Genomic DNA, 22,586 nt, shown 5'->3' with positions numbered 1-22,586 from the left:
GGTTTCCCCCCCCTCTCTGCCACTCCCTTTCTTTCCATCTCGCAAACGCAGTATGTCCCGCCTCCTACCTTCTCCGCTGTGAAAGACGCTGCGACTTTAACGTTCCCTCTGCCCGTCCTCGACACCCGGGGACACGTCCACAGTCCTCTTCACTGGTCGACCTCATCTCCCCGACACTTTCAACTCTCTTCAAGAAAATTAGGACTACTTCAGTTTCAAAGCCCGTCAACTTCTCTGTGAAACGTTCAAGTCGTAAGGTAAGGCAAAAAAAAGGGAAAAAAAGCTAGCCAGGTGCGTGTAACGACAGGTGCAGCAGCGACAACAAAACCTGCTTTTCTCAAACAGAAGACTCACTCCTCTGTCTTACTTTCTTTATCTCTACCAGAAGTGATTTGATAATGTCGAAGTGGACACATTAAAACTCTTTGGTAGCGCTTCCCCCACCCCTCAATTTTTACCGTTCAGGGCAGGACAGTCACAACCTCCTGGGACACAGGTGTATTCAGGTTGCTGTGTTGCGTTCACGGACTTTACGTATCACGTAAATTATCAGTAGTATTGGTATTAAAACAATACAAATCCCAAACACATCAGAACTATGTTGGGCTGTTCATATATATATATATATATGTATATATATATATATATATATATGTTATATCTATATATCTATAGATATATAGATATGCGTTCATGTATATAGGGCACCACAAGCTTTTTTGTTTTTATATCTGTCAAATTTTGCGACTGTTGGCATTAGGTTTGTAAAGCTTTGACGGTCAAAGAGTTATAACTCGTACAACATGTTTATGATATGCTCAAAATTTTTTACAGCAAATATATATTTTTAGTATGAAATAGTAGAACACAGGTTATCTATAGCAATAACTTAGGGTTTCACTCTGCAAACATGTTTCCTGAGTTTTCTGCATGTGTTCCAATAAAATAATTTGAGAAATGATTACACTCTAATGGCACTAATCACCAAATCCAACAGTCGCTCTCTGACTCTCAGATATCACTTTATGATTCCATTACACCCATTGGGAAGTTGAAAAAAAGATTGCTGTCAAACTCCACATGTTCACTGGGCTGTACTGTGTGTTCAGAGAGTTAAGGTGAACCACACCCCTGTTAAACAGTGAAGACTCATGCAAAACGATCACCTGATGTTAAAAAAAAAAAAAAAAATCTACGGGCAACAGGTGACAAGGCCAATTTGTACATTTCATTCTGAAGTGCATGTCAGTTGAGGTTCATGGAGATTAATTGAATCCTTAGACTAATTCAGTGTTGTTAGAACATTCAAAATGTCTGTATTTGTTGTGGGCAGTGCCTTTGACCAGGGATAAAAGGATACAATTTGCTTAGACAGGGAACATCTGTCACTAAAACGTTGTGTACACAATTGTGTAAGTTGTTTGCTTGGATGTATAGGCTAAAATTCTTTTTTTATACATCTTCCCCCTGTTTTGCAAGGAAGTGCTTAAATGCAACTGCAGATAACTGAAGAAATGTTTTATTGAGCTTTTATAAGAGAAGAAAAGTCAAAGGATCACATCTTCATACACTACTTTCGTTGCTGTGATTCAACATAAATTTTAGCCACCTACTCAATTTAGTTTCACTGAAATACTGACCAAGAATGGACCACACAGAGTTACACATACACATCCAATATTTCTAGCAGTAGTTTAGTTTGGATTTTATGCTCATTCCATTATAAATTATTGATTTCTTGATGCTAAAATGTCCAGTTTAACTATAGATTTGTATGTAAAAAAATATTTCTACATTAAAAGGATCACAACCACAACAGCTATTTGCACATGACAAGTCAAAGCCTGTCTGACCTGTTTCTGTGTGTTGATGGCTCCGTTGTGGAGGTAGTATGAGAGATGAAACAATATTGAAGGCAACACGTAACATTTAATAGATTTTTATTTTTTTCCTAATTTGAGGATTTTGTTCTATAAATGGAATGGGGAATTTCCCTTTGGTCTGTATTGTTAAATGAGAACAGTGATGAGATGATGTTGGTGGGTGGTATTTTTTTGTGCTGAATGCCCTGTAGGCTATTTTGCAAATTACATTTTATGCCTGTATTATGTGTTGGTACAAAAAAAAGTATGAATTTCTTTTTATATGATGTGAGAGAATGAATGGTGTTTTCTCAACATGTTATACGGAGAAAAGAAGACTACTCTTATAGTCATCATGTTTGCCTTTGTTAATTGCTGACAAAGCTTTATGAGATGAGGGCATGCAAATAGAGCATGTTGCAATCATAAACAACTCATGTTCCATGGCAAAGGAAAATCATTGCTTTTTTTCCACTTTCTTTTGTCTTCTACAAAATTCAAGATCTAAAGGCTCTGGATCTGCTTAACTTTTGTATGAAGTACAATTTTAGCCCCCAACCTTCTGTAGACTTTCAAATATCAAGAGTCAAGATTTAGTTTATTATCATTCTTCTAAAAAAATGAAATAGTGTTTCTCACTAACTCACATTATAAGTGTGTGTGTGTGTGTGTGTGTGTGTGTGTATATGATTGATGACCACTCAAAGCTGCTTTTATATAATAAAAGTTTGGCTTTTTATGTAAGTTTTATGCCACAGCTGATTCATCTTTATAGATTCCATTAGGTTACATTGTGCCTGAGCTGTACTATATGACCTGAAAGCGAATGTGAACTGTGTGACCAAGTTTTTTTTTGGTTTGATTTTTTCAATAAAAAAAATCAAAACAGAAATGATGACTGTCAGACTTATCTTGAAAATTGATTGTACGGTCTTGCGTTTGACTCACTGAGCTCATGGACCCCTACTGTGTAGCAGCACAGCGGCTCTCCCTGCTGTGCTATATCAAGAGAATATTGGTCTCGATTGTGGTATTAGAGCGTGATAATCACTGCATCATTACTGTCTTGTGTCACTCTAAATTGCAGTGCTGTAGTTCTCAAGACCAACACCAGTCTTGACTATACTTTTGAAGGTCTTGTCTTGGACTTGGGCACATTTTACTTGATATTGGACTTGGGTTAGGGTTAGGATTTGGAGTTCAAGACCACAAATGATGTATTTAGAAGAATTTTTATTGTTAATAGATGGAAAATCTTCAACTACAACAAATAGTGGGAATGTTTAGTCACTGATAATAGCTGCTATTTGTTTGGAAGCAGAAGTGTCCTCAAGTTCTCTTTTATTGAGTCTGCTTTTCTAACCCGCAAAGAATTTATATGCAGATATCTAAACAAATAAATACAAAAACTCTACAGAGCGCGATACCATTTAAGTAGTACGACTGAGGAACTGTTTGTGTGGAGTTTGAGTGTTCTCCCTATATGCTCGTGGGCTCCCTCTGGGTTCTTCAGCTTCCTCCCACAGTCTAAAAACACATATATTAGGCTAATTGAACACTATTTGACTGTAGGTGTGAATGTTACAAGTGAATGGTTGTTCGTCTCTGTATATTGGCCCTGCGATGGACTGACAACTTGTCCAGGGTGTGCCCTGCCTTTTGTCTTATATCAGCTAGGATTGGCTCTCAGCGTCTTCAGCTCTGCCATCTGTCTTTTAGACAGTACCCCTGTCTCCAGGGCATATATGGCAAAGAGAATTTCATTGCAGAGATAACATGTTAACTTAACATAACACATCCTGTCCTCACTGCCTTCATGTAGCTCTTCCCTTTCACTTTTGTTGCTGTCCTTCTGTTACACATCACCCCTGACACTCATCTCCATCCACTCCACACTGCATGTACTCTCTTCTTCACCTCTTGTCCATTGCTTTGGATGTTTTTTGTATTGTTTTAACTCATCCAATTGCTACCTCTACTCCTTGCATCTTCACCATACTACCTGTCTCACTGTGACAACACTATTATGGACAGAAATTCTTTCTACAAAAGTTGTAACTGGTTTGATTTTCATTAAAGCTCAACAAAAAACAATTCAAGACAAGCCAATTAATTAGAGATGATTAGAGAGTTAATTATTACAAAATGTTGTCTTTTAAAAGTGGCACTTGCTTTCACAAAAACTGCCCAACTCTCAATTTTTACCCTCGCAATTGTATGCAAATAAAGGGCAATTTCCATAAAACATAGTGTTTTATACAACAAGCAAATCCATATAGTAGCTTTTAAAATGTGCTTTTGAATCATTGATTAGATTACATGCAACTGCTCGATCTTATTCATCTATGTGTACTTTATCATGATCTATATTACAGTATGCTACACGTTTTATTTCCCCTCTCTCTCTCCACCCTGGTCCTCCCATTGTTTTGTATTGTTTAATTCACTTAATTCACATAATTTCCTCATTCCTCCCTGTGTGCGCGGAAACCAGACTCCAATGTTAGTAACTCAAGTCATGATGCATCGCGGCCCTTAGTAGACAGTGGTTGGTTTCTATAGTTACCAACAACAGTCTGGACTGAGAGGTGTTGTTAACGATATCCTCAGGACAATACTGAACTGAATGTGTCCGTAGTGAGTCCTTTTCCTATCAGGCCACAGGTCTTTTCAAAGAGAAACTCCATATTATGTACGAGCAGGTGGTTGATATACTATAATCCTGTGTGGATGCTAACAGAAGAAACAATAGGCCAGGCCCTTTTGTGTAGATTCAGATGTAATGGTAATGACATCATCAGAGAATACTCAACTGTAAGTTGTCACCGTTCTATTTCGTCCTTACAACAGTAATTGTTAAAGATAATGCCGTTAAAGCAACAACTCCTTCAAAGTAATTTGGATGAATCTCTGACTTGTAATTGAGAGATAATGGCCTCTTTCTTTCCAGCTCTACATCATTAAGCTCTGTCCTTCCACTTTGTATGTTTTTGAGCCAATAGGAACAGTGGAAGAGGTGTGATACTTAATGATTGTCAGTAGGGATGTTAATGATAAACCATCAGTTGGTTGATTGCAGTTAAGCATTTTAGGTTCTTTGAGAATTAATTAACTAGAGCAGCGGTCACCAACCTTTTTGAGCCCAAGATCCCTGACCTTGGCCGTGAACAAAGGGAAGATCTCCCTATTCAAACATTAAGAGAAATAAAGCCAAAGTATTTCCAACTCAAGACCTTTTATTTCTGTAAACTCTGGCATTTTAAGCAGGTCTTGACATTCACTTGAAGAACTGTGCATCACACCATGAAACAAAGAATGAAGGCATGTGGCCTATTTTCTATTCATATTACAGAATTATGTTGATGGTAGGAAAAAAAACAAAACCCATTTCATGATGAGTAGATCATATGTAGTGCCATTGATAGGAGTTAACTGTGAAGCTTATTCTTGTAAGAGAGCTGTAAGAGAGCAGTGCCTTGTGTGTGTGTGTGTGTGTGTGTGTGTGGGGAGCAAGGTGAGGGTCGAGCAAAGAGACGGTGCGTGCGTGTGTGTTGTGTGAGAGACACGTGAGGACAGCGACTGGTCAGAGCAAAGAGAGTTTCATGAGGCACGGATTGCTCTTTGCCTGTTGGAAGCATAGTGTCCGTGTGTTCACTATCTGTCTGTTAGAGAAAGGGAGTTCGTCTGAAGCAGCTATAGGTCTGGCTCTGGATGTAGCATCTCCCCTGTGCTTTCCGACTGTAGTCTGAAGCTAAACAGGAAAGTTAACCCCGGTGTCATGTCTTGGTGGCATGACATATACACTTGTCTTTAACTAATGTAAAATGAATGCTTCCTCCCATTATGGGTGAAACTATTATATAACTTATTGTCCGTACTACAGCTGATTCAAAAAATGTTTACAAACCTTTATGAGGCATACGGTGATTGTGATTTATTTATTCTATTATTTTTGGGATCAACTGGAAAAGTCCTTAAGTTCCGGAAATAGAAAGAGACGACGTATAAACTGCAGTACTGTTGTCTACATCCACAACCACAATCTAATAAGGTATCATGATTAACATGTACAGCAGGTACAAAACATACAGAACCACAGCATGATCCCTCTCACCATTCGCTGCTAGTTTGTCTGTATCAATAGCACTAGCTTATAGAGAGATACAGCACCATCTATGGAGGCGGAGTCAGATTTACACGACCAATAAATTGATTTTCTCCTCCACATGTACAGTACACGCTCACTCAGACGTACTTAGATTGTACATATTTTATTTCCACTCTTTTAATCTTGAGCAGTGTGGCCGCACATGATCAGGGGCATTCTCTTTGATAGTTCTCTTATTTGGTCTGATTAAGACATGCACTTCTGGGCAACTATGTCGCGTGTTTAACTCTCTGCTGCATTTAAAGCTAGCATCCAGATTATTTGTGTAGTCCTCTTCATTAAATACCAAGGAGCTGACCTTGTACTTTCACTCCATCTGTGCAGTAACCCAGGATGCAGTAGTTCCACTTAAAACCAGGCACCCCAAACCTACACCTCAGCCCTGGTAAAATGATGTCACTTGAGCTGTCAGATGAGTGTGCAGGAGAGCAGAGCATGTAGAAGAAAGACGAGCTGCAGGTGTCTCTTGGTGTGCTAAAAGACAGCTGACGACATTACAGTACACAGTTAAAGGCAAAAATATAAATATTTCCCAGAGGTCATTGCATCAAATTGTTAAAAGTGTTGTGTCCCTGTGTTTTGGCATCATCAACTCCATTCTTAATGCTCCCCACTCTACAGGTCCACTTTTTAAGTAGTTCAAGCTGTATCCCTCTCCACTTTAAAGTAGAATATTGGTCATATGAGTGTGAAACCTCCAGATCCACCCACGTTTTTAGGATTGTTAAGTAGTTTTAACTTATCTACAGTTCGGCACTGTTCGGCTTGATTTCTGTCCACACGTCTCCGGAGTACAGCCTCCTACTCCACAGACTATAGCAGCAGGGTCTGTGATGCCGCTCATGATTGACGGTGCTGTCCCTAAATACACCAGACTCCTCTGTTAAATATAGCGATTTCCCTGGTAGTTGTTGGAGATTAACCCACGTTTTTAGGATTGTTAAGTAGATTTAACCTGGTACCTGGTACTATGCTAGTGGAAATGCTACTTAAACCGTAGCGAGGCGAGTAGAGCCAGTGGAAATACGCCATGTGTCATGTTTTGTTCTCACACATGGAAGCTGAGTTGGGCTCTGCCTGTGTTCATCTTTTGATATTTTGCACTGTTATTGTACAGCACTTGTACAACGGTGTTATTTTAAAAGTGCTTTAATCCAATTTTATAAATAAATTGGATTGGATGGATATTATGAACTCATTCTGTTGTCTTTCATCCGCCCTCTCCATTCAATTCCTGTGGGAGAAATACAGTAGTTGTCTGAAGAAGGACTGCCCAGAAACACATGGCAAAAGCATGAAAAATGCACAGACGATGCCTGAGGCGCTTGAAGCTTGTGCTCCTGTTGCGTCCGTTGTTAATAATCAACCAAAACCTGGTAGCTGCTATGACAACTGAATTAATTAACAAGTTAAACTAAGAAAAATAATTAAAACAAAGACAATAGATTATCAGTACTGTGTTTCCTTCACACCAGCTTTGCAGCTTGAAGCATGAATTGGACAAAAAAACCTTGTCATGTCTCTGTGCATACTCGCCTTTACTGACTAATTCAGGAGCTTTCTCTGGATAATGGGGAATAGGACCTACTTCTCTGGCCCGACTTGCAAAGGACACGTTGCTGCTTTTCAAAAAGTTTGTACTGTATGTGTTGATCTCAATGCGATCCCTGACTCCGCCGCTCTCGCTTTTGTAACTATCTGATTTTTCAAGCAACAGCCTTATTATTCTATTAAGCTATACAAATGCATTTAGCAGTGCTGAAGCAGAAGCTGAAGAAATGTAATACTTTCTCTTTAAGAACTCTCCCTTCTAGATGTAAACCCCCTTGACGAGCAAAAGGCAAATGCACCACGTTTCACCAGGTTACTAAGGTGACACCTGTGTATCCCACAAACATCTGTGTCATAAGAGAGTGTTTCTTTTGCAGCCTTACTGTGATGAAAATACATGTGGGGCTGACAGCAGAAAATAACCACTTGTACTAGTTAGAATGACAGCTTGTCCTAGCATCCATTGGATGAGTGGCAGGGTGTTCCATGAAAGGTCACCAGAGTGACACATATAGATGGATTCAGGCCCAATCTCGACCATATTTGACTTTCCATTTCCCAAGTATCCAGTGGAATAAAATGCACACTGACCTGACCTTTAAACCCCTTATAGGAGAGATGTGTGACATTCCACTGGTTATGTATTTGTAACAGTTAGGCAAGAGTCCTCTGTCACAGTCAATGCACAGCAGTTTCCTTTGGCTTTGTCTGAAATGTGTTCTAGTATACTACATGTTGGTTGGAATGCAATGTTACAAAAGAATTGGGTGGGGGCAGGTTCATGTAATGTAGATATGTGAAAAATTAAGGGATTTGCTGCAACTTAAGCTCATGCTGTTGTGACATTTGGATTTTTTTTGGATATTTAATGATGTTTCCAGTATTGAGTATTAAACCAAGTGAGAAGCAGAATGAGTGTAGGCATAGTGCACAAAGGCTATGACATGGCCCCAAGATACCAAGATAATAGGTCTTTGTGTTGGTTAAAAGAACATGAATGACGTTGGTGCTACCCACACCATGTCATGAAAACTGCACGATGAGAGGGGACTAAGAGAAAATATCAATGTTTAATTAAGACTGGTAAACTGCTGAGGAGAAAAATGTAGGATTGTTATCAACCCAGAACATCCTGGTTGAATGTTGTGGTGCTTACTGAAATGTTCAGATGACGTAAATCAACATTGTATCTTTATTAGACCACATTAAAAAGTTAGTATTTGCAGCATTTAAAGTATCTTTAATGTAATTGTTGGACCAAACATGCAATAATTATCCAGAGGAGACTAGTGAATGAGAATGATTAATTGCAGATTAAACAGAATAGGACTGGTAGTGGCGAAAGTACACTTAATTCCAAAGCCACTGAATAGTCGTTAGCTGTAAGTAGGTTTCAATTGGTTTGACTCGTAGGAACTGTTGTAATTCATCAATCACAAAGGCGAGAGAGAGTTGTGTGAAGGGTTTGCACATTTATTTCCACTTGCCGTACATCCAAGTTACATTTCTATCCACATGTATCCAAGCTTCTCGAGGATCAACAACACAAAGAAATATTCCCTTGATGTTCAGTTTGTGAATGACAATCTATAGATTCCCAAGAGTAAGACAACGCAACCTAATGTCACGTAGTGACCTGACGGTCAAGAAAAACCTGGTTACACCACAACTTAGAATACAGCTTCTAAACGGACACATGCATCCAACTGCGAGATACGTACATATCTTCTGATTCCTTTATCTATCATAGCCGTCAAAGATATCAAAGTCTCCATGGTAGCTTTTATCTAAAGAACAAAATAACATCAGAAAGGCCACAAAGCCACGTTTCTTTCCTTTAATTTAATCAAAGGCTTAAGGCCATCAATTAACTACTTCAATTATTAATAATTTACTTAGTAACAAGTGACAAATCTTGCATCAACCACCCGGCCTAACCCTGAACTAAAACTAACTTAACTCTGGCTCCTACTGGACTTCTTAGTGTCTGGCACTTGGGACACACAAAGCTAAGGTCTACTGCTTCTACTACTTCTGAGCAGCAACTACGTAATCCTTCAAAGTTCAGACACTGGTGGTGATGTTGGTTGGGGAGCTGGTGAGACTGCTGAAGGACGAAGAATGATTGATCAGTTGGGATTAAACTTGGTAGTGGTGCGTTGGATGTTGTACATGACAGCAGAGTGACAATTATGGAAAAGACAGCATTATTTGAAAGTCAAGAATGTGATTTTTATTTCTTTTGATCTTTTATCTGTTTCAGACAGGTTTACAATCTGTAAACATGTTCTGTTTTGATAGCATTAATGGTATCTTAAACATGCTGTTAATTATTTTCTATCCAAAAAACTAACATTGATTGATTTGTCAGTCCCTATTAAGATTTTTTCTTTCAACAAACTGTTGCCTCCTTACACATTAGGATCTAATTGAAAAATGCAATTTCTTGGATTAAATATGTATTGTTTTTACAGCTTTTTTATTGACATGCATTGCTAACATTACTTGTGTCTTTATTATTTCAGCCATGCTACTACCCTCGTCTTTATTCCTCCTACTTGGCCTCCTCAATTGGTGTCCCACTGCATCATGTGCAAAAGTGATCGTGGTCCCACCCATCATGTTCGAATCACATCTCTACATCTTCAAGACTTTGGCAACGGCTCTTCTCCAAGAAGGCCACGAGAGCCATTTTTTGGTTTCAGAAGGCCGTGAAGTGCCCGACTCTCCTGACTACCACTTTCAGCGCTATACCGGGATCTTTAACAGCAGCACTGCAGACAATTTCCTTCAGTCCAAAGTCAGTAACATCTTCTCGGGCCATCCGACATTTCTGGAACTGTTTGACATTCTTGACCACTACTCTCAGAACTGTGATGCTGTTGTTGGCAATGTTGAGGTAATGACCCGCCTCAAGGAGGCCAAGTTCGACCTGCTGCTTGTGGACCCAAATGAGATGTGTGGTTTTGTGATAGCTCATATCCTGGGCGTGCAGTATGCCGTGTTCAGCACAGGTTTGTGGTACCCTGCTGAAGTTGGTGCCCCAGCTCCGCTGTCCTATGTACCTGAATTCAACTCATTGCTGACAGATCGCATGTCTCTGCTGCAGAGGATCACAAACACTGCTGTTTACCTGGTGCAGCGATTTGGAGTCCATTATATTGCATTACCCAAGTATGACAGGATTATGAAGAAACATGGAGTGAAGCCACAAGTCGCTATGGCTGACTTGGTCCAAGGCAGCCGGCTGTGGATGCTGTGTACTGACCTGGCCCTGGAGTTCCCCAGGCCCACCCTGCCACATGTGGTGTATATAGGAGGCATCCTCACCCAGCCCCCCAACCCACTGCCTCAGGTTAGTACTGATTTGTACCTGAAGTTGTTGTTATAGTTGTGTTATGTCATTCACAAAAGGACTTCTTGTCGGTGTTTTGATAATCTGTATGTCCAAGGGAGTAGGAGTGGTTGATATAGATAGTCTTTCACAATGCAAGTCATTTTATACCACGTTATCATTTTACATGTCGTTTATTCTCTGATAAGCATACAGGGCATACTTGTGTCCAACAGTTCATATGTGAGCCTTGAAGATTGTCCTATTAATATCTCCTGACATCCATTATTTCTCCATGACATGCTTTCATTGGGGTTGTGTTGGCTCTGTGCGACCGGTGACAGACGCACTGCAAAACAATACAATGCCTAGATGATGCAGTGTTTGTGAGCCCATACAAATGTATGGTAATTTATGTTTAGCCTATTGCATGCTTCATACTGACTTGGTTGAGGTTTGTTCTTCATCAAGAATAATGTAGGTATATTAATTGTCTTGCATTTAGCTTTTTATTAGACCAATTGCAGCAGCTCACTTACACGTGTGAATATATATATATATATATATATATATATATATATATATATGTATATATATATATATATATGTGTGTATATGTGTATATATGTTATACAATAAATTGAAGCGGAAATCGATTATACACATAGCGCCATGAGACTTGGCTGCAACATGTATGATGGAGCACAGTTACATAGAGTAACTGCACACATCTCAGTTCAAGTTTGACTAAGTTTCAGTGTTTTCGTATCTACACTTGCTTGTTCCCATTGTCTCTGCTACCACTTGGTATATCTTATTATCACATTCCGCTACAAAGCGAGCCTTTATAGATGACGCTGGGGTGAGGATGGGTTTGGGTTGAATGGACATGGTAGGTTTTTTGGATCAGAGAGGAAGGGAATTCATGGAGAGCAGAGGCGGGTGGTGACGGGGCTTAGTCCAGCATTCGCATGCCGAGGGCGCAGGCTGTCGGTATCTACTGCAGAGGATTTTGGAATGCCATTCCTGCCAAAAGAGAGCATTGTGTCATGCTGTGTGGAGGGAGTTATAATGGAAGTGGAGGGAGAACGAGGCCATTGTTCTGGCAGGGTGCTGTGGACACTAAGACTCTTTTATGGGGTCACTGAGGCTGCGTTGTAGAGACAGTAGGGTTGTGCAGCTGGGACACAGAGCCCAGTGTGCCCCTTAGGTTGCTCCGTGCCAGTTCCAGCCTAAGTTGCCGCAGCTGGACTATTGGCGCCACTCCAGAATTTGTCCTCCGTTTCTGTCACTCCAACATGGCCGCTCCCAGAACTGTCCACACCCACTGTCATTCCATGTAACCTCATTTACCTTTCTCAAATTAGTGTTGTAATTAAAAAAAACAACAACAAAAAAATGTTACCAGACAAAATGCACACACAAACACACCCTCCTGTGTATGTTTTGACTTAACATCATATAAAAAGTGTCAGTCAGTAACATAAAATAAGTCCCACATGACTGATTGATTTATAAAAATGAATAATCAAAAAATCTTTTGAGCTTAGCTGCTAAATTAAACTGACAGCAATGCAATTCATTTAAATTTTTTTTAATTGTTGTCCTTCTTGTATTTCTACAGGATTTTGAAGCGTGGGTGAATGACACAGCGGAGCATGGCTTTGTGGTTGTGTCGTTTGGAGCCGGGGTCAAGTACCTATCTCATGACATTGCTCACAAACTGGCAGGAGCCCTCGCCAGGTTGCCCCAGCGCGTCATCTGGAGGTAAAGTATCTATTTTCTCACTTTGACCCCACTTTGTACACATCTGTCAGTAGTACTGGATGTGAACGCTCTCACTGTGTAAATATGTATACTATAAACCACCAGCATCTGCTGCACTATTTATACTCTGGTTACTTATTATGAAATAAACATGTTTATACTTTGTAACAGACTTGATCCAGCATCACTGACTGAATAATTATAAACACATATCATTATGGCTCCAGTAATTTTTTTTATTGATATGTGATATCTGGTTTTCAAACAATAAAAACATTACGAAGACTAATTGCAGAAATAGCTGTGATTAATTACAATAAATACATTAACATTAAGGCAGCATATTTAAAAATCACATTTTAGTGTTTAATAACTTTAAATATAAACAAATTCTCTCCAGTGAACATGCCACTCCCTCTTTAAAGAGAACAGAAAATATATTTCTCTTGTGTACATTAAAGAGAAGAGCATGGTTACACCTCGTTACAGCTGTGCCAGTCAACTCACTTGTGCTGCTCCTGCTGAGTCCGCATCACCTCTGTCTCCATCAGCTGAGTGCTCGACCATCAAAAAGCAGCTGCGTCAATTAAAAAAAAAAAATAAGAATCCCTTGCAATTAACAGAGTAATTGTGACACGTTTTATGAAGAGTTGCATAAAAGTGATTCATTCAGAATTTAACTTTAGTTACTCACACTGTAGACCTAGCTGAGCACACTCATAAACCTGCAGATAATAACCCACACGTCTTTCCTATAGTAGGTGTTACTACAGTGGCATGACCACATGACACTAAAGGTTGTTTATTTCAGCTGTGGGAAGGGTAAATACACACGTGAGAGGGGACACTAAAGAGGCCAATAAATCTACCAGACTTGAAATAGTAGCAGATCTTGTCTTAGGGCAGTTCTACCTGGATCAAGCAATGGCTCCAAAGAGGTCATTCAGAACCGACAGCTCTGTTTTTCTGTATTGTTATGTTCCACTTAGTACTGTGACCTAATATATTGTCTAGAGTAAGACTGAACGATTTGGGTGAAATTTCTTCAAATGCCTTACATTTTTAAATCCAGTTTCAGTTCCAATATTCACTGTGTTAAGAACATAAAGCAGTCAAAATGAGAACAATTAAATTGCAGCCTTTTGCAATTAGCTAATTGCATTGTTTCAAACTGCAATTTTGATTTGAAATTGATTATTTGTTCAGCCCTGGTCTAAAGTGTTTTTTCACACTAAAATGAATGGGTAGACCTGGAATTTGTGAATGCGGTTGATCAACAGCATTCCCACTGTTACTGATTGTCTACTTTATGGTGTTTTTCCTCACTCCTATGCCACTAACTAACACAACAGAAACAAAATAAGCCCATAGTTGTTTTTTTTGACCAGTGGTAAGGGGGCATATGTGTACTTGTTGCAGTATATTTGTAACTCTTTCTAAGACCACTAAATTGCAAATTGTGAGTTCAGGATGAATAGATGACATAATGTTCTTCATAGTTATCTAAAAGGCTTTGCCACTGGCAGATAGGTGGGATGGAATCTAATCTCTAGTAATCATTTACGTGGAAGAGTTCCAAAGCAATTCTCCACTGTGTATGACCGCAGTAGGAAAAATGCTAAATGTAACAGGAGGGAAAGTGAGACTGAGCCACAATGGTTGACATTTGTTCCATGAAAGTGTTCATTTTTCTCATTTCATTTCAGTATGTTTAAATCGACCACATTCACACACACACATTACCATTAAGGTTTTTTTTTTATTTCATCAATGTTTGTAGAGAAGTGAACCTGACATCCAGGCTGTAAACACTGTGCATGTTAAAATATTCAGGTATCTGGCCAAAGGCTCTGGTACATATTTAAATAACAAATAGTCCCTTACTTCTATGTCTATAGCTATAAAGCTAGGCTGTGTTAATGGTTAACATGTCCCTGTTTGCAGAGTTTATAGTGGCTGGTGCATTATCATTTTATCAGCACACACACACTGCTTAATCCACACAATTGATCTCTCCTTGATGACTGGTGAGTCTGTGCTAGAAAAACTTGTTAATTAATGAGCATCATCATAATGGTTGCATTACTGAATTCTTCCGGATTGAGTCATTGATCCATTTCAGTTGATCACTGGCATTTAGATTGGAATGATGTGACTGAAAGCTGGTCTTGTGTGTTAGCAATGAGTTTACTGTGTATGTCATGTTTAAGCATGTCTTGAACAAACCTGGTGTCATTTCACAGCAGATATTTCTCTCGAAATAGTAGAATAAACGTAGGTTTTTACAAATAATATCAATTGGGGTACCCGTTGAAGCTGTTTTTTTCTTATAAATGTGTTATTTTAATTTAATAACATTTTTTTATTCCTCATATTTTCTTGATTTCTTCCAATTAAGTGATTGAGAAACAAATCTAATCAGCACTGTAGCTACAAATGCAAAGAACGTGTGTCTGTCTGTCTGTTAATGGCAGAACTGTCCAAAGGGTCGCTTGACAAGCTTTACAACTTAGCAGGTGACTTTTTAATTACAGTGTGTGTACCAGTGCCGAGTTGGATGTTGTTTGGACTAGAAATGCAAGAGATATCAGTAAAACAAAAAGCAGGCAGACATTGAAAGGGTACTGTACTAGTACTGTACAGATGAGAGGGAACAATGTAGGGCTGAATTGATTTGATTTGCTGTATAATGTTTTGTTTAGTAAAGCCTAATATTTTTTAGTTGAATAGCTATCACTAAATATTTACTCTGCTATATTTTTAAAACAAGATGGAGCATTTCCAAATGATAGCATCAAAAATATTTAGCTTAGAATAACTACTCTACTCTAATACAAGGATGAGAAGTTAAAGATATGATTTTGGTCCAATATAGTACACTTGACAATGAACAATCAAAAATAGAATGACTTCCTTCAAATGATTTGCTAACTATGATACGAATAATTATGTTGGCGTAGAACAATGATGCTTGTGCTGTAGTATACTGGAAACTGGGTTAGACGGCAAACAAGTCACTGAGTTGTAGATTTTGAATCACTGATTGGACCCGTGAGGATCAGACTGTGGTATGAGGTGTTTGTTTGGAAGTTAATGGATGTCAGAAAGCTTGTCATGTGGTGTGACGTGTGTTGTTATGAGTAAGATTTTCCATCAGATGGCATCAGATGTGTTGACACAGTTTTATGTAAAAGTGATTTACACACCCCTTTGTTCTCAAGCACTGACCTGTGATCATTAGATATGCCAATAAAGTGGAATCACATCCAGATACGTGATCACGTGAGATGAGGTGAGGTGAAATCATCTGAAAGTGGCTTCTAGTGGCCCCTCTGAACTGAGGCGATGGAAAAGGAAGAGGGCTGATGAGGGACAAGGACCAAGCCAAATGAATCGTGTCATTGATAATTGGCTGCATGAATGTAGGCTTTGATTGGCAGGACACTGAATTGGTGCTTTGTTATGGAGAGAAAGAGATGAAATAGTTTGGGTTAGAGGGGGAAGTAAGCGGAGAAAATGGAGGTCGAAATGTAGCGTGCATGTGCACTGTGTGCTGCATTTGTTGGAAAATGCTTCCACACACGCAGCCACATACATAAGCAGATGCATTTACATCACACAGCAAATGTATGTACATCAGGGGTGGGCAATTAGTTTTCCCAAGGGGCCACATGAGAAAGAGAAAATATTGTTGTGGGTTTGACCAATAGGCTGAGCTCCATTCTGCTCAATGTTCATTTTATCGCTTTATAAAAAGCTGAAAATGTCACCATTTTGACAAGCTGCAACTGTAAGAATAAAAGTTATGTTGCAATGAATGTTTAAATGAGAAAAAATGAGAAGTCTCAGTAAAAACGTCCAAAATTATAATGTTTAATGTAAACACGGTAACTGTTTTTTTCCAAACTAAACACACTTTTTTTTTGTAGCATGAGCTGAGAGTATCTCGCGTGCATGCGAGCACACACAAACGAGTTGAGAAAAAAAAAAGTTGGCAGAAAATATGTATTTACGTTTATTTTTCTAATTTCCAATTAACCTTACCCTGTCGGGTCAGGAATGGCCAAAGGGTTGGATGTGGCTCGGGGGGTTGTATCATGCCCAGCTCTGCTATACATAGTCATCACCAGCTCAAATAAAAGGCAGTGGGTTTCAAGCAAAATCTTGACACAGACCTAAGAACAGCTTTTCTTCTCAAGCTTGCTTAAATCCACTCAACCAAACCTAGAGCCGAGTCCTGGAGGCAACTTCTTCCTCATCGCTGTTGGCCATATAAAACATTAATCAATCTTCTTCTCATTTTTCAAGGAGCCATTGTGTTTGTGTTTCCCATTGGCCATGCGCTCATTATGGCAATGTCCATTGGCCGTGTTAGCATCATCCCTGGTAACCACCTTCTCTGCTTTGGTCCCTGGACTTTCTTAATGCAAAGAAAAGTCCTCTGGAATCGAGTTAACAGTCAGCAAATACTTCTAATGCTGGATAACCAGACATTCCAGTTTTCCAGCGAGTCCCTGTTTTCAGTGGGCTGCCCCCAACTGAGGAATGTGGCCAAATGGGCAAAGAGTTGAGCATGAAAAAAAAGATTGGAAAGAGGATAGTGGTAAGTAAAGAGAGGGAGTGGGGAGGAAGATGTAAGAGTCTTTTCTCTTCTGAGTCTTAAGTCAATCGTTAACTGTTGAGCGTATGAGGCTTCATTGTTCCGAACATTGTAGTTTGACCATTGTCTTGTGTCACTCTATACGTAAGTAATTCCACTCATCATGCGATACTATTGTAGGATTTAATGACGCAAATGTTATCAATTGACCGTCCAGTGTTCCCTTGGTAATCAGATCCCCTTGTGACACTTCAGAGTGTCGTTGTATAATATAGCTTTTATATAACATGTTAGTTAGTGACCTGTGATGGATTGGGGGGAGGGAGGGAGGGAGGGAGGGGCTGAACTTGTTACCTGGATCAAGTCTGGTCTCAGTCTGGTTCTCAGTAAACTTTACATATCCAGAATGTATACTACTGAGCTACTGAAGAGCTGTAGTGAAGACTACCTGGTTGTCAGCATTCGCACAACAATTGACTGCATTTGACGAGGCTGAATGTCACACGTCAATGAAATCATGGTCCACTAAGATGTTGAAGAACTGCCTCAGATTGCATCTCCTTCCATCCTTCATTATTTGTTCTTTCCTCAGGTTCTCTGGAGTACCTCCCAGTAACCTTGGCAACAACACGAAACTTGTTGACTGGATGCCTCAGAATGACTTATTAGGTGAGTATATTTTATATCTTATCGATATATTCTGCATCTGATCTTATCAGCAGTCTATTCAACTGAATCAATGTATGATATATGGTATTGAAGCACATTTATTTTACAACAACTTGTTTGCAGACCCTGTGGTTTGAACCCACAAGCTTTGCCTAAACCAGAAATGTCTTAATATCTCTGGTCCAGGACATGTTTTGACACCATGTTGATCCATTTGTTTTTATGCAAGATGTTCTCTAGGGTGTGGCGGGGTAGGTTTTGAGTAGGCAGGGTTTCTCTCGTACCTGTTTAATAACCTCAGTAGTGTGCAGAATGTGGCCTCTTGTAAGTCACTGTGAGCCAGTCAGCAATGAGGAATGTTAGACAACATCATGCATTGTAGTCTGCGACAGTGTAATAACACTTGGTTAACCAAAACTGCAAATACTGAGAAATGTTTTTTCTGGCTTTCAGACACGTTTAAGGGACAAGTCATAACAAATATATACTGTACATCTCTCTTTATGTCGTAATGCGAGTGTGTGACTCACTTTACGGTGTAATTGGAATTAAATGGACCAAAACACAAACACTGGTTAGAAGTTGTCAACATGTCATCATCAAATTCTGATATTACAAAGTATGCCACTTGCAATATCCATGTGCGTTACTTTGTCAGAGCTATTAAGTAATAGGAAGTAAATTAAATCTTATTATGCCTTTGAGGCATTGTGTTACTGCAACTGTCAAAATGGCACACGTTGTTCTTCCTCTTAGTGGTAAGAGTTCTCTCCCACCATCATTGGTCTGTGGTTTCTATTGCATGATTTCCTATTCTAAAAAAAAAAAAGGGAAACGGCCAAACAATACACTTCACTCACAAACTACAATTTCATCCCATCATCTAGGCCATGCTAACACAAGGGCCTTCCTGAGCCACGGTGGTCTGAACAGCATCTACGAGGCAATGTACCATGGGGTGCCAGTGGTAGGTGTGCCCCTGTTTGGAGACCATTATGACACCATGACTCGTGTGTCGGCCAAAGGTATGGGCATCATGTTACACTGGAAGTACATGACCGAGGACGATCTGTACCAAGCCCTGACCAGTGTCATCAAAGACACCAGGTGAGATTTCCTCCATGGAGGCACACACACACACACACACACACACACACACACACACACACAGCTTTGCATTATCATGTCAATGTTCTTTATTGCCATCTGGTGACTATTTATGGCATTGCAGCTCTTAGATTTCATGATTTACATACAATATGTAATTCATTGTTTTTAACTAGTTTATTGTGTTTTGCCCTAGTAGTTTAAATGTAGTCCAATAAGACTAATTTCTGTGTGGTTTTGTCTCCGCCTGAAGGTACCGCCAGCAAGCAAGTCTTCTCTCCAACATTCACAAAGACCAGCCAGGCCACCCCGTGACCAGAGCCGCGTACTGGATCAGCTACATCCTCCGTCACAACGGTGCCAACCACCTGCGTTCCGCTGTTTATGAGGTTTCCCCCTACCAGTACTTCCTGCTGGATGTGTTTGTCACTGTGGGAGCTGCTTTGGCTCTAACCATCTTTGCTCTGAACCACTTGGTACGCTGGTTGAGAGGAAAGTCCAGGGACCAAAGCAGAGAAGGTGGTCACGCCAGGGATGATGCTAACATGGCCAATGGACATTGCCATAATGAGAGCATGGCCAATGGGAAACACAAACGCAATGGCTCCTTGAAAAATGAGAAGAAGATTGATTAATGTTTCATATGGCCAACAGAGACGAGAAAGAAGTTGCCTCCAGGACTCGGCTCTAGGTTTGGTTGAGTGGATTTATGCAAGCTTGAGAAGAAAAGCTGTTCTTAGGTCTGTGTCAAGAGGCAACTGCTACTCGGAGTGAGCAAGGGGGTCGTAGAAGAACACACAATGCATATTGTGGGGACAGAACGAGGAATTGGATGCTTAGAATCTGTGTGCGTGTGTGTGTGTGTGTGTGTGAATGTGTGTGTTGGTGTATGTGCACTGAGGCAAATTTAACGAAGACTTTTAACAACAGCAGCAATTGCATCACAAAACCAAATTGGAAAGTTATTGAGGAAGAAACATCGGAAAGACACATTGGAGGACATTGTTTCTCCGTGTGCGTCTTCTCTGCTGCATTGTTCTCCACTGCCTTCCTGCAAATACCACTGGAAAGATGGAGAGGGAAAAACCTGAGCGCCAACCCCTCAGAACATCCTCAGAACAAAGCAAAGAAAACAAATAATTAACTTATTTAGGATTTAATATTTTTAACTGCAAACTCTGCTTCAAAATGTGTCTGGTGAAAATGTAAATAGAGGACAAATCTATTTATTCCTGTAAAAAATGCATTTTAATTATGAACCTTTTGAATTTTAAATTATTACATGTGTTAGTGGTTTGACAACATGGTGGTACACGTGCCCTTCCTTTGCTAAGCCAATTGTATACACAACACTGTGTCCTTCAATACTAGTAAAAGAAAAGGAAAAAAAAAAGAATAAGACCGTTGTTAATTGTAAATGTGCATTCATCGGACACAGTAACCGTCCCCACAGTATCGTGTGGCTTTGTTTTCACCCCCCAATCAGACTTGAACACATTTGTGACTGCACTGCTGTTTTGCTGCAACTACTGTTGATACTGTGGATGGGCAGGGCCAGTTCAGGAATGTGCTCCAGCTCATCCAGTCAGATGGTCTGGGGTGAGTCATTGATCGAAGACATCATACTTCATCAGTCCCATGTTTTAATTCTATTTATTAATCAGTGATTCATCACTTTATTGCCATTTTAATGTGACGGTTGGCTCTGTACATTATACCTCTGAGATTTATTTGTTATATAATTAACATGTTTCCTTGTGCTAGTTTTAAACGACACTGCTTTCCTTCCTTGGGTTAAAGGCCTATTTACAATTTAGATTGACATTAAACAATTCTATTAACTTCGAGTGCGAATGATTCTCATCCTGTTTGTAGCCTTTTCAAAATGCAAATGCATGTATGCAGAACACTTGAATACCACTGTATGAGTGCATGTGTGAGATAGATAGATAGATAGATAAATAGATAAATAGATAGATAGATCATAAGCGGAAGTTTATGGATGAAATGAGGGCAGATCATGTGTTTTATCCCACTGAGTCCTGTAAAATCCACCTTGTGCTTATTCTGAGTTTGTTTCATCAAATAATATTTATGCCCATGAAACATTCCTTATATTCTTTCAATAAGACTGAACTTAGTTGAGCAGTAGTTTTTTTCGTTGTTTTTTTCTTTTAAGCATCCCGATATATCTCGGTTCACTCCACATTATTTAGCTTGTTTCTTGTTTCTGGCGTCATTAAAAGCTGCCATGTCTGGTTAATTTAAGTGCAGTTGGAGGGAAGGGTTAAATAGTCATGTCAATCCACTATATACACATTGAGTAATATGTCAGCGTGACATGGATCCATACCCTGAAAATGTCCTTCCTTCAACCAGGGAGTCAAACAGCACAACACATTATGGGGCAAAAGGTTATCTTTGGTATCTTGGTTATGAACATTTCATAGTGGCAGGTGTCATGAACATTGGACTTCCAGTTTATGAACCCACCATGCTGCACATACTCTTCTCCTTATAGCAGCAAAGGCTACAATACACATAATGTTTATAATGGCTCACCTATAGACAAACACAACAACACTGCAAATTTGAAGGTATCAGAGAAAAATGTCATTACTTAACCAGTCAAAGTTGTTGAGGAATTAACATCCACACAGAGCATGTATGCTATTTGAGAGAAGCTCCATCATCCCCTTTCTTTGTGAGCTACGACCCTTGCACGGCCCCAACCTGTTTTAAACCGCGACTTTTATACTTGAAATCATCGTCATTAGTAATAACCATAGCTGTTAAGTACAGGTTGGCCTGCAGGTGCTTCAAAAGCTATGACCAGAGTCAGGAGAACACATATATATATATTTACATATATATATATATTTATATTAATATACAGTATTAATGTTGTTTTAGCTCACCCACCCATTCCTTTAAGTCACTGTACTTACTCTGCAGTCTGACGTATCGTTTGTATTTCATCAGCTTGAGTACTTTCTTTTGCTCCGTCTTAAAAAATGTAAATTTGCTTGTTCCATTCATCCACGTGTTTTTTTTCGTCGTCTTTGTCTTGTTCTTCCTCCTACGCCCTAAACAAGATGTCTCCACTTATTTTGTTTGTTTGTTTTTTTGTTTTTTTAAACTTAATTTTTTTCTTTGATTTTAAAATGACAGAAAGTCCTCACATTTTCCTGTCATGTGTGTCCATGTTGTAAATAGAACAATGTAAACAAAATACTAATGCTGAATAAAATTGACATATTTTGTTTGCAGAGGTGATTGAAACTTCTTTGCTTAAGGGAGAGAAGACGGGGAGAAAAAGTCATCCTCATATGACCACAGCTTTTAATATGTGCAGATTCAGATATTAGTCGTATACAGTCTTTTTTTTACAAAATTACACTCAACAATTTGTTGTTTTTTTTGTTTGTTAAGTTTACAGGTTTTGGATCATATCAGATTTGAAGTTTTTCTTTTTCTGATATGCAATCCTGTGATTATGAGCAATCTTGGACCAATACCGAGTATCGT

The 22,586-nt window shown here is 39.4% G+C and overlaps 1 protein-coding gene across 2 annotated transcripts; it reads left to right on the top strand.

The window, feature by feature from the left end:
* Positions 1-52: 52 nt before the first annotated feature.
* Positions 53-22,329, top strand: ugt8 (UDP glycosyltransferase 8). 2 transcript variants are annotated; one of them, XM_058640509.1, is made up of 6 exons: positions 53-257; positions 10,107-10,936; positions 12,540-12,682; positions 17,875-17,951; positions 18,839-19,058; positions 19,312-22,329. In XM_058640509.1, the coding sequence occupies exons 2-6, from the start codon at positions 10,109-10,111 to the stop codon at positions 19,691-19,693; spliced, it is 1,650 nt and encodes a 549-aa protein (XP_058496492.1). In that variant the 5' UTR covers positions 53-257; positions 10,107-10,108; the 3' UTR covers positions 19,694-22,329. The 2 variants fall into 2 exon arrangements, with proteins under 2 accessions (XP_058496492.1, XP_058496493.1); XM_058640510.1 differs by lacking the exon at positions 53-257 and adding an exon at positions 9,512-9,735.
* Positions 22,330-22,586: the final 257 nt, after the last annotated feature.

The sequence above is a fragment of the Solea solea genome, chromosome 10, assembly GCF_958295425.1.
Source record: "Solea solea chromosome 10, fSolSol10.1, whole genome shotgun sequence".
In the NCBI taxonomy this organism is placed as follows: Eukaryota; Metazoa; Chordata; class Actinopteri; order Pleuronectiformes; family Soleidae; genus Solea; species Solea solea.
The sequence above is the reverse complement of the archived record's forward strand: the minus strand, read 5'-3'. Positions and strand labels throughout refer to the sequence as shown.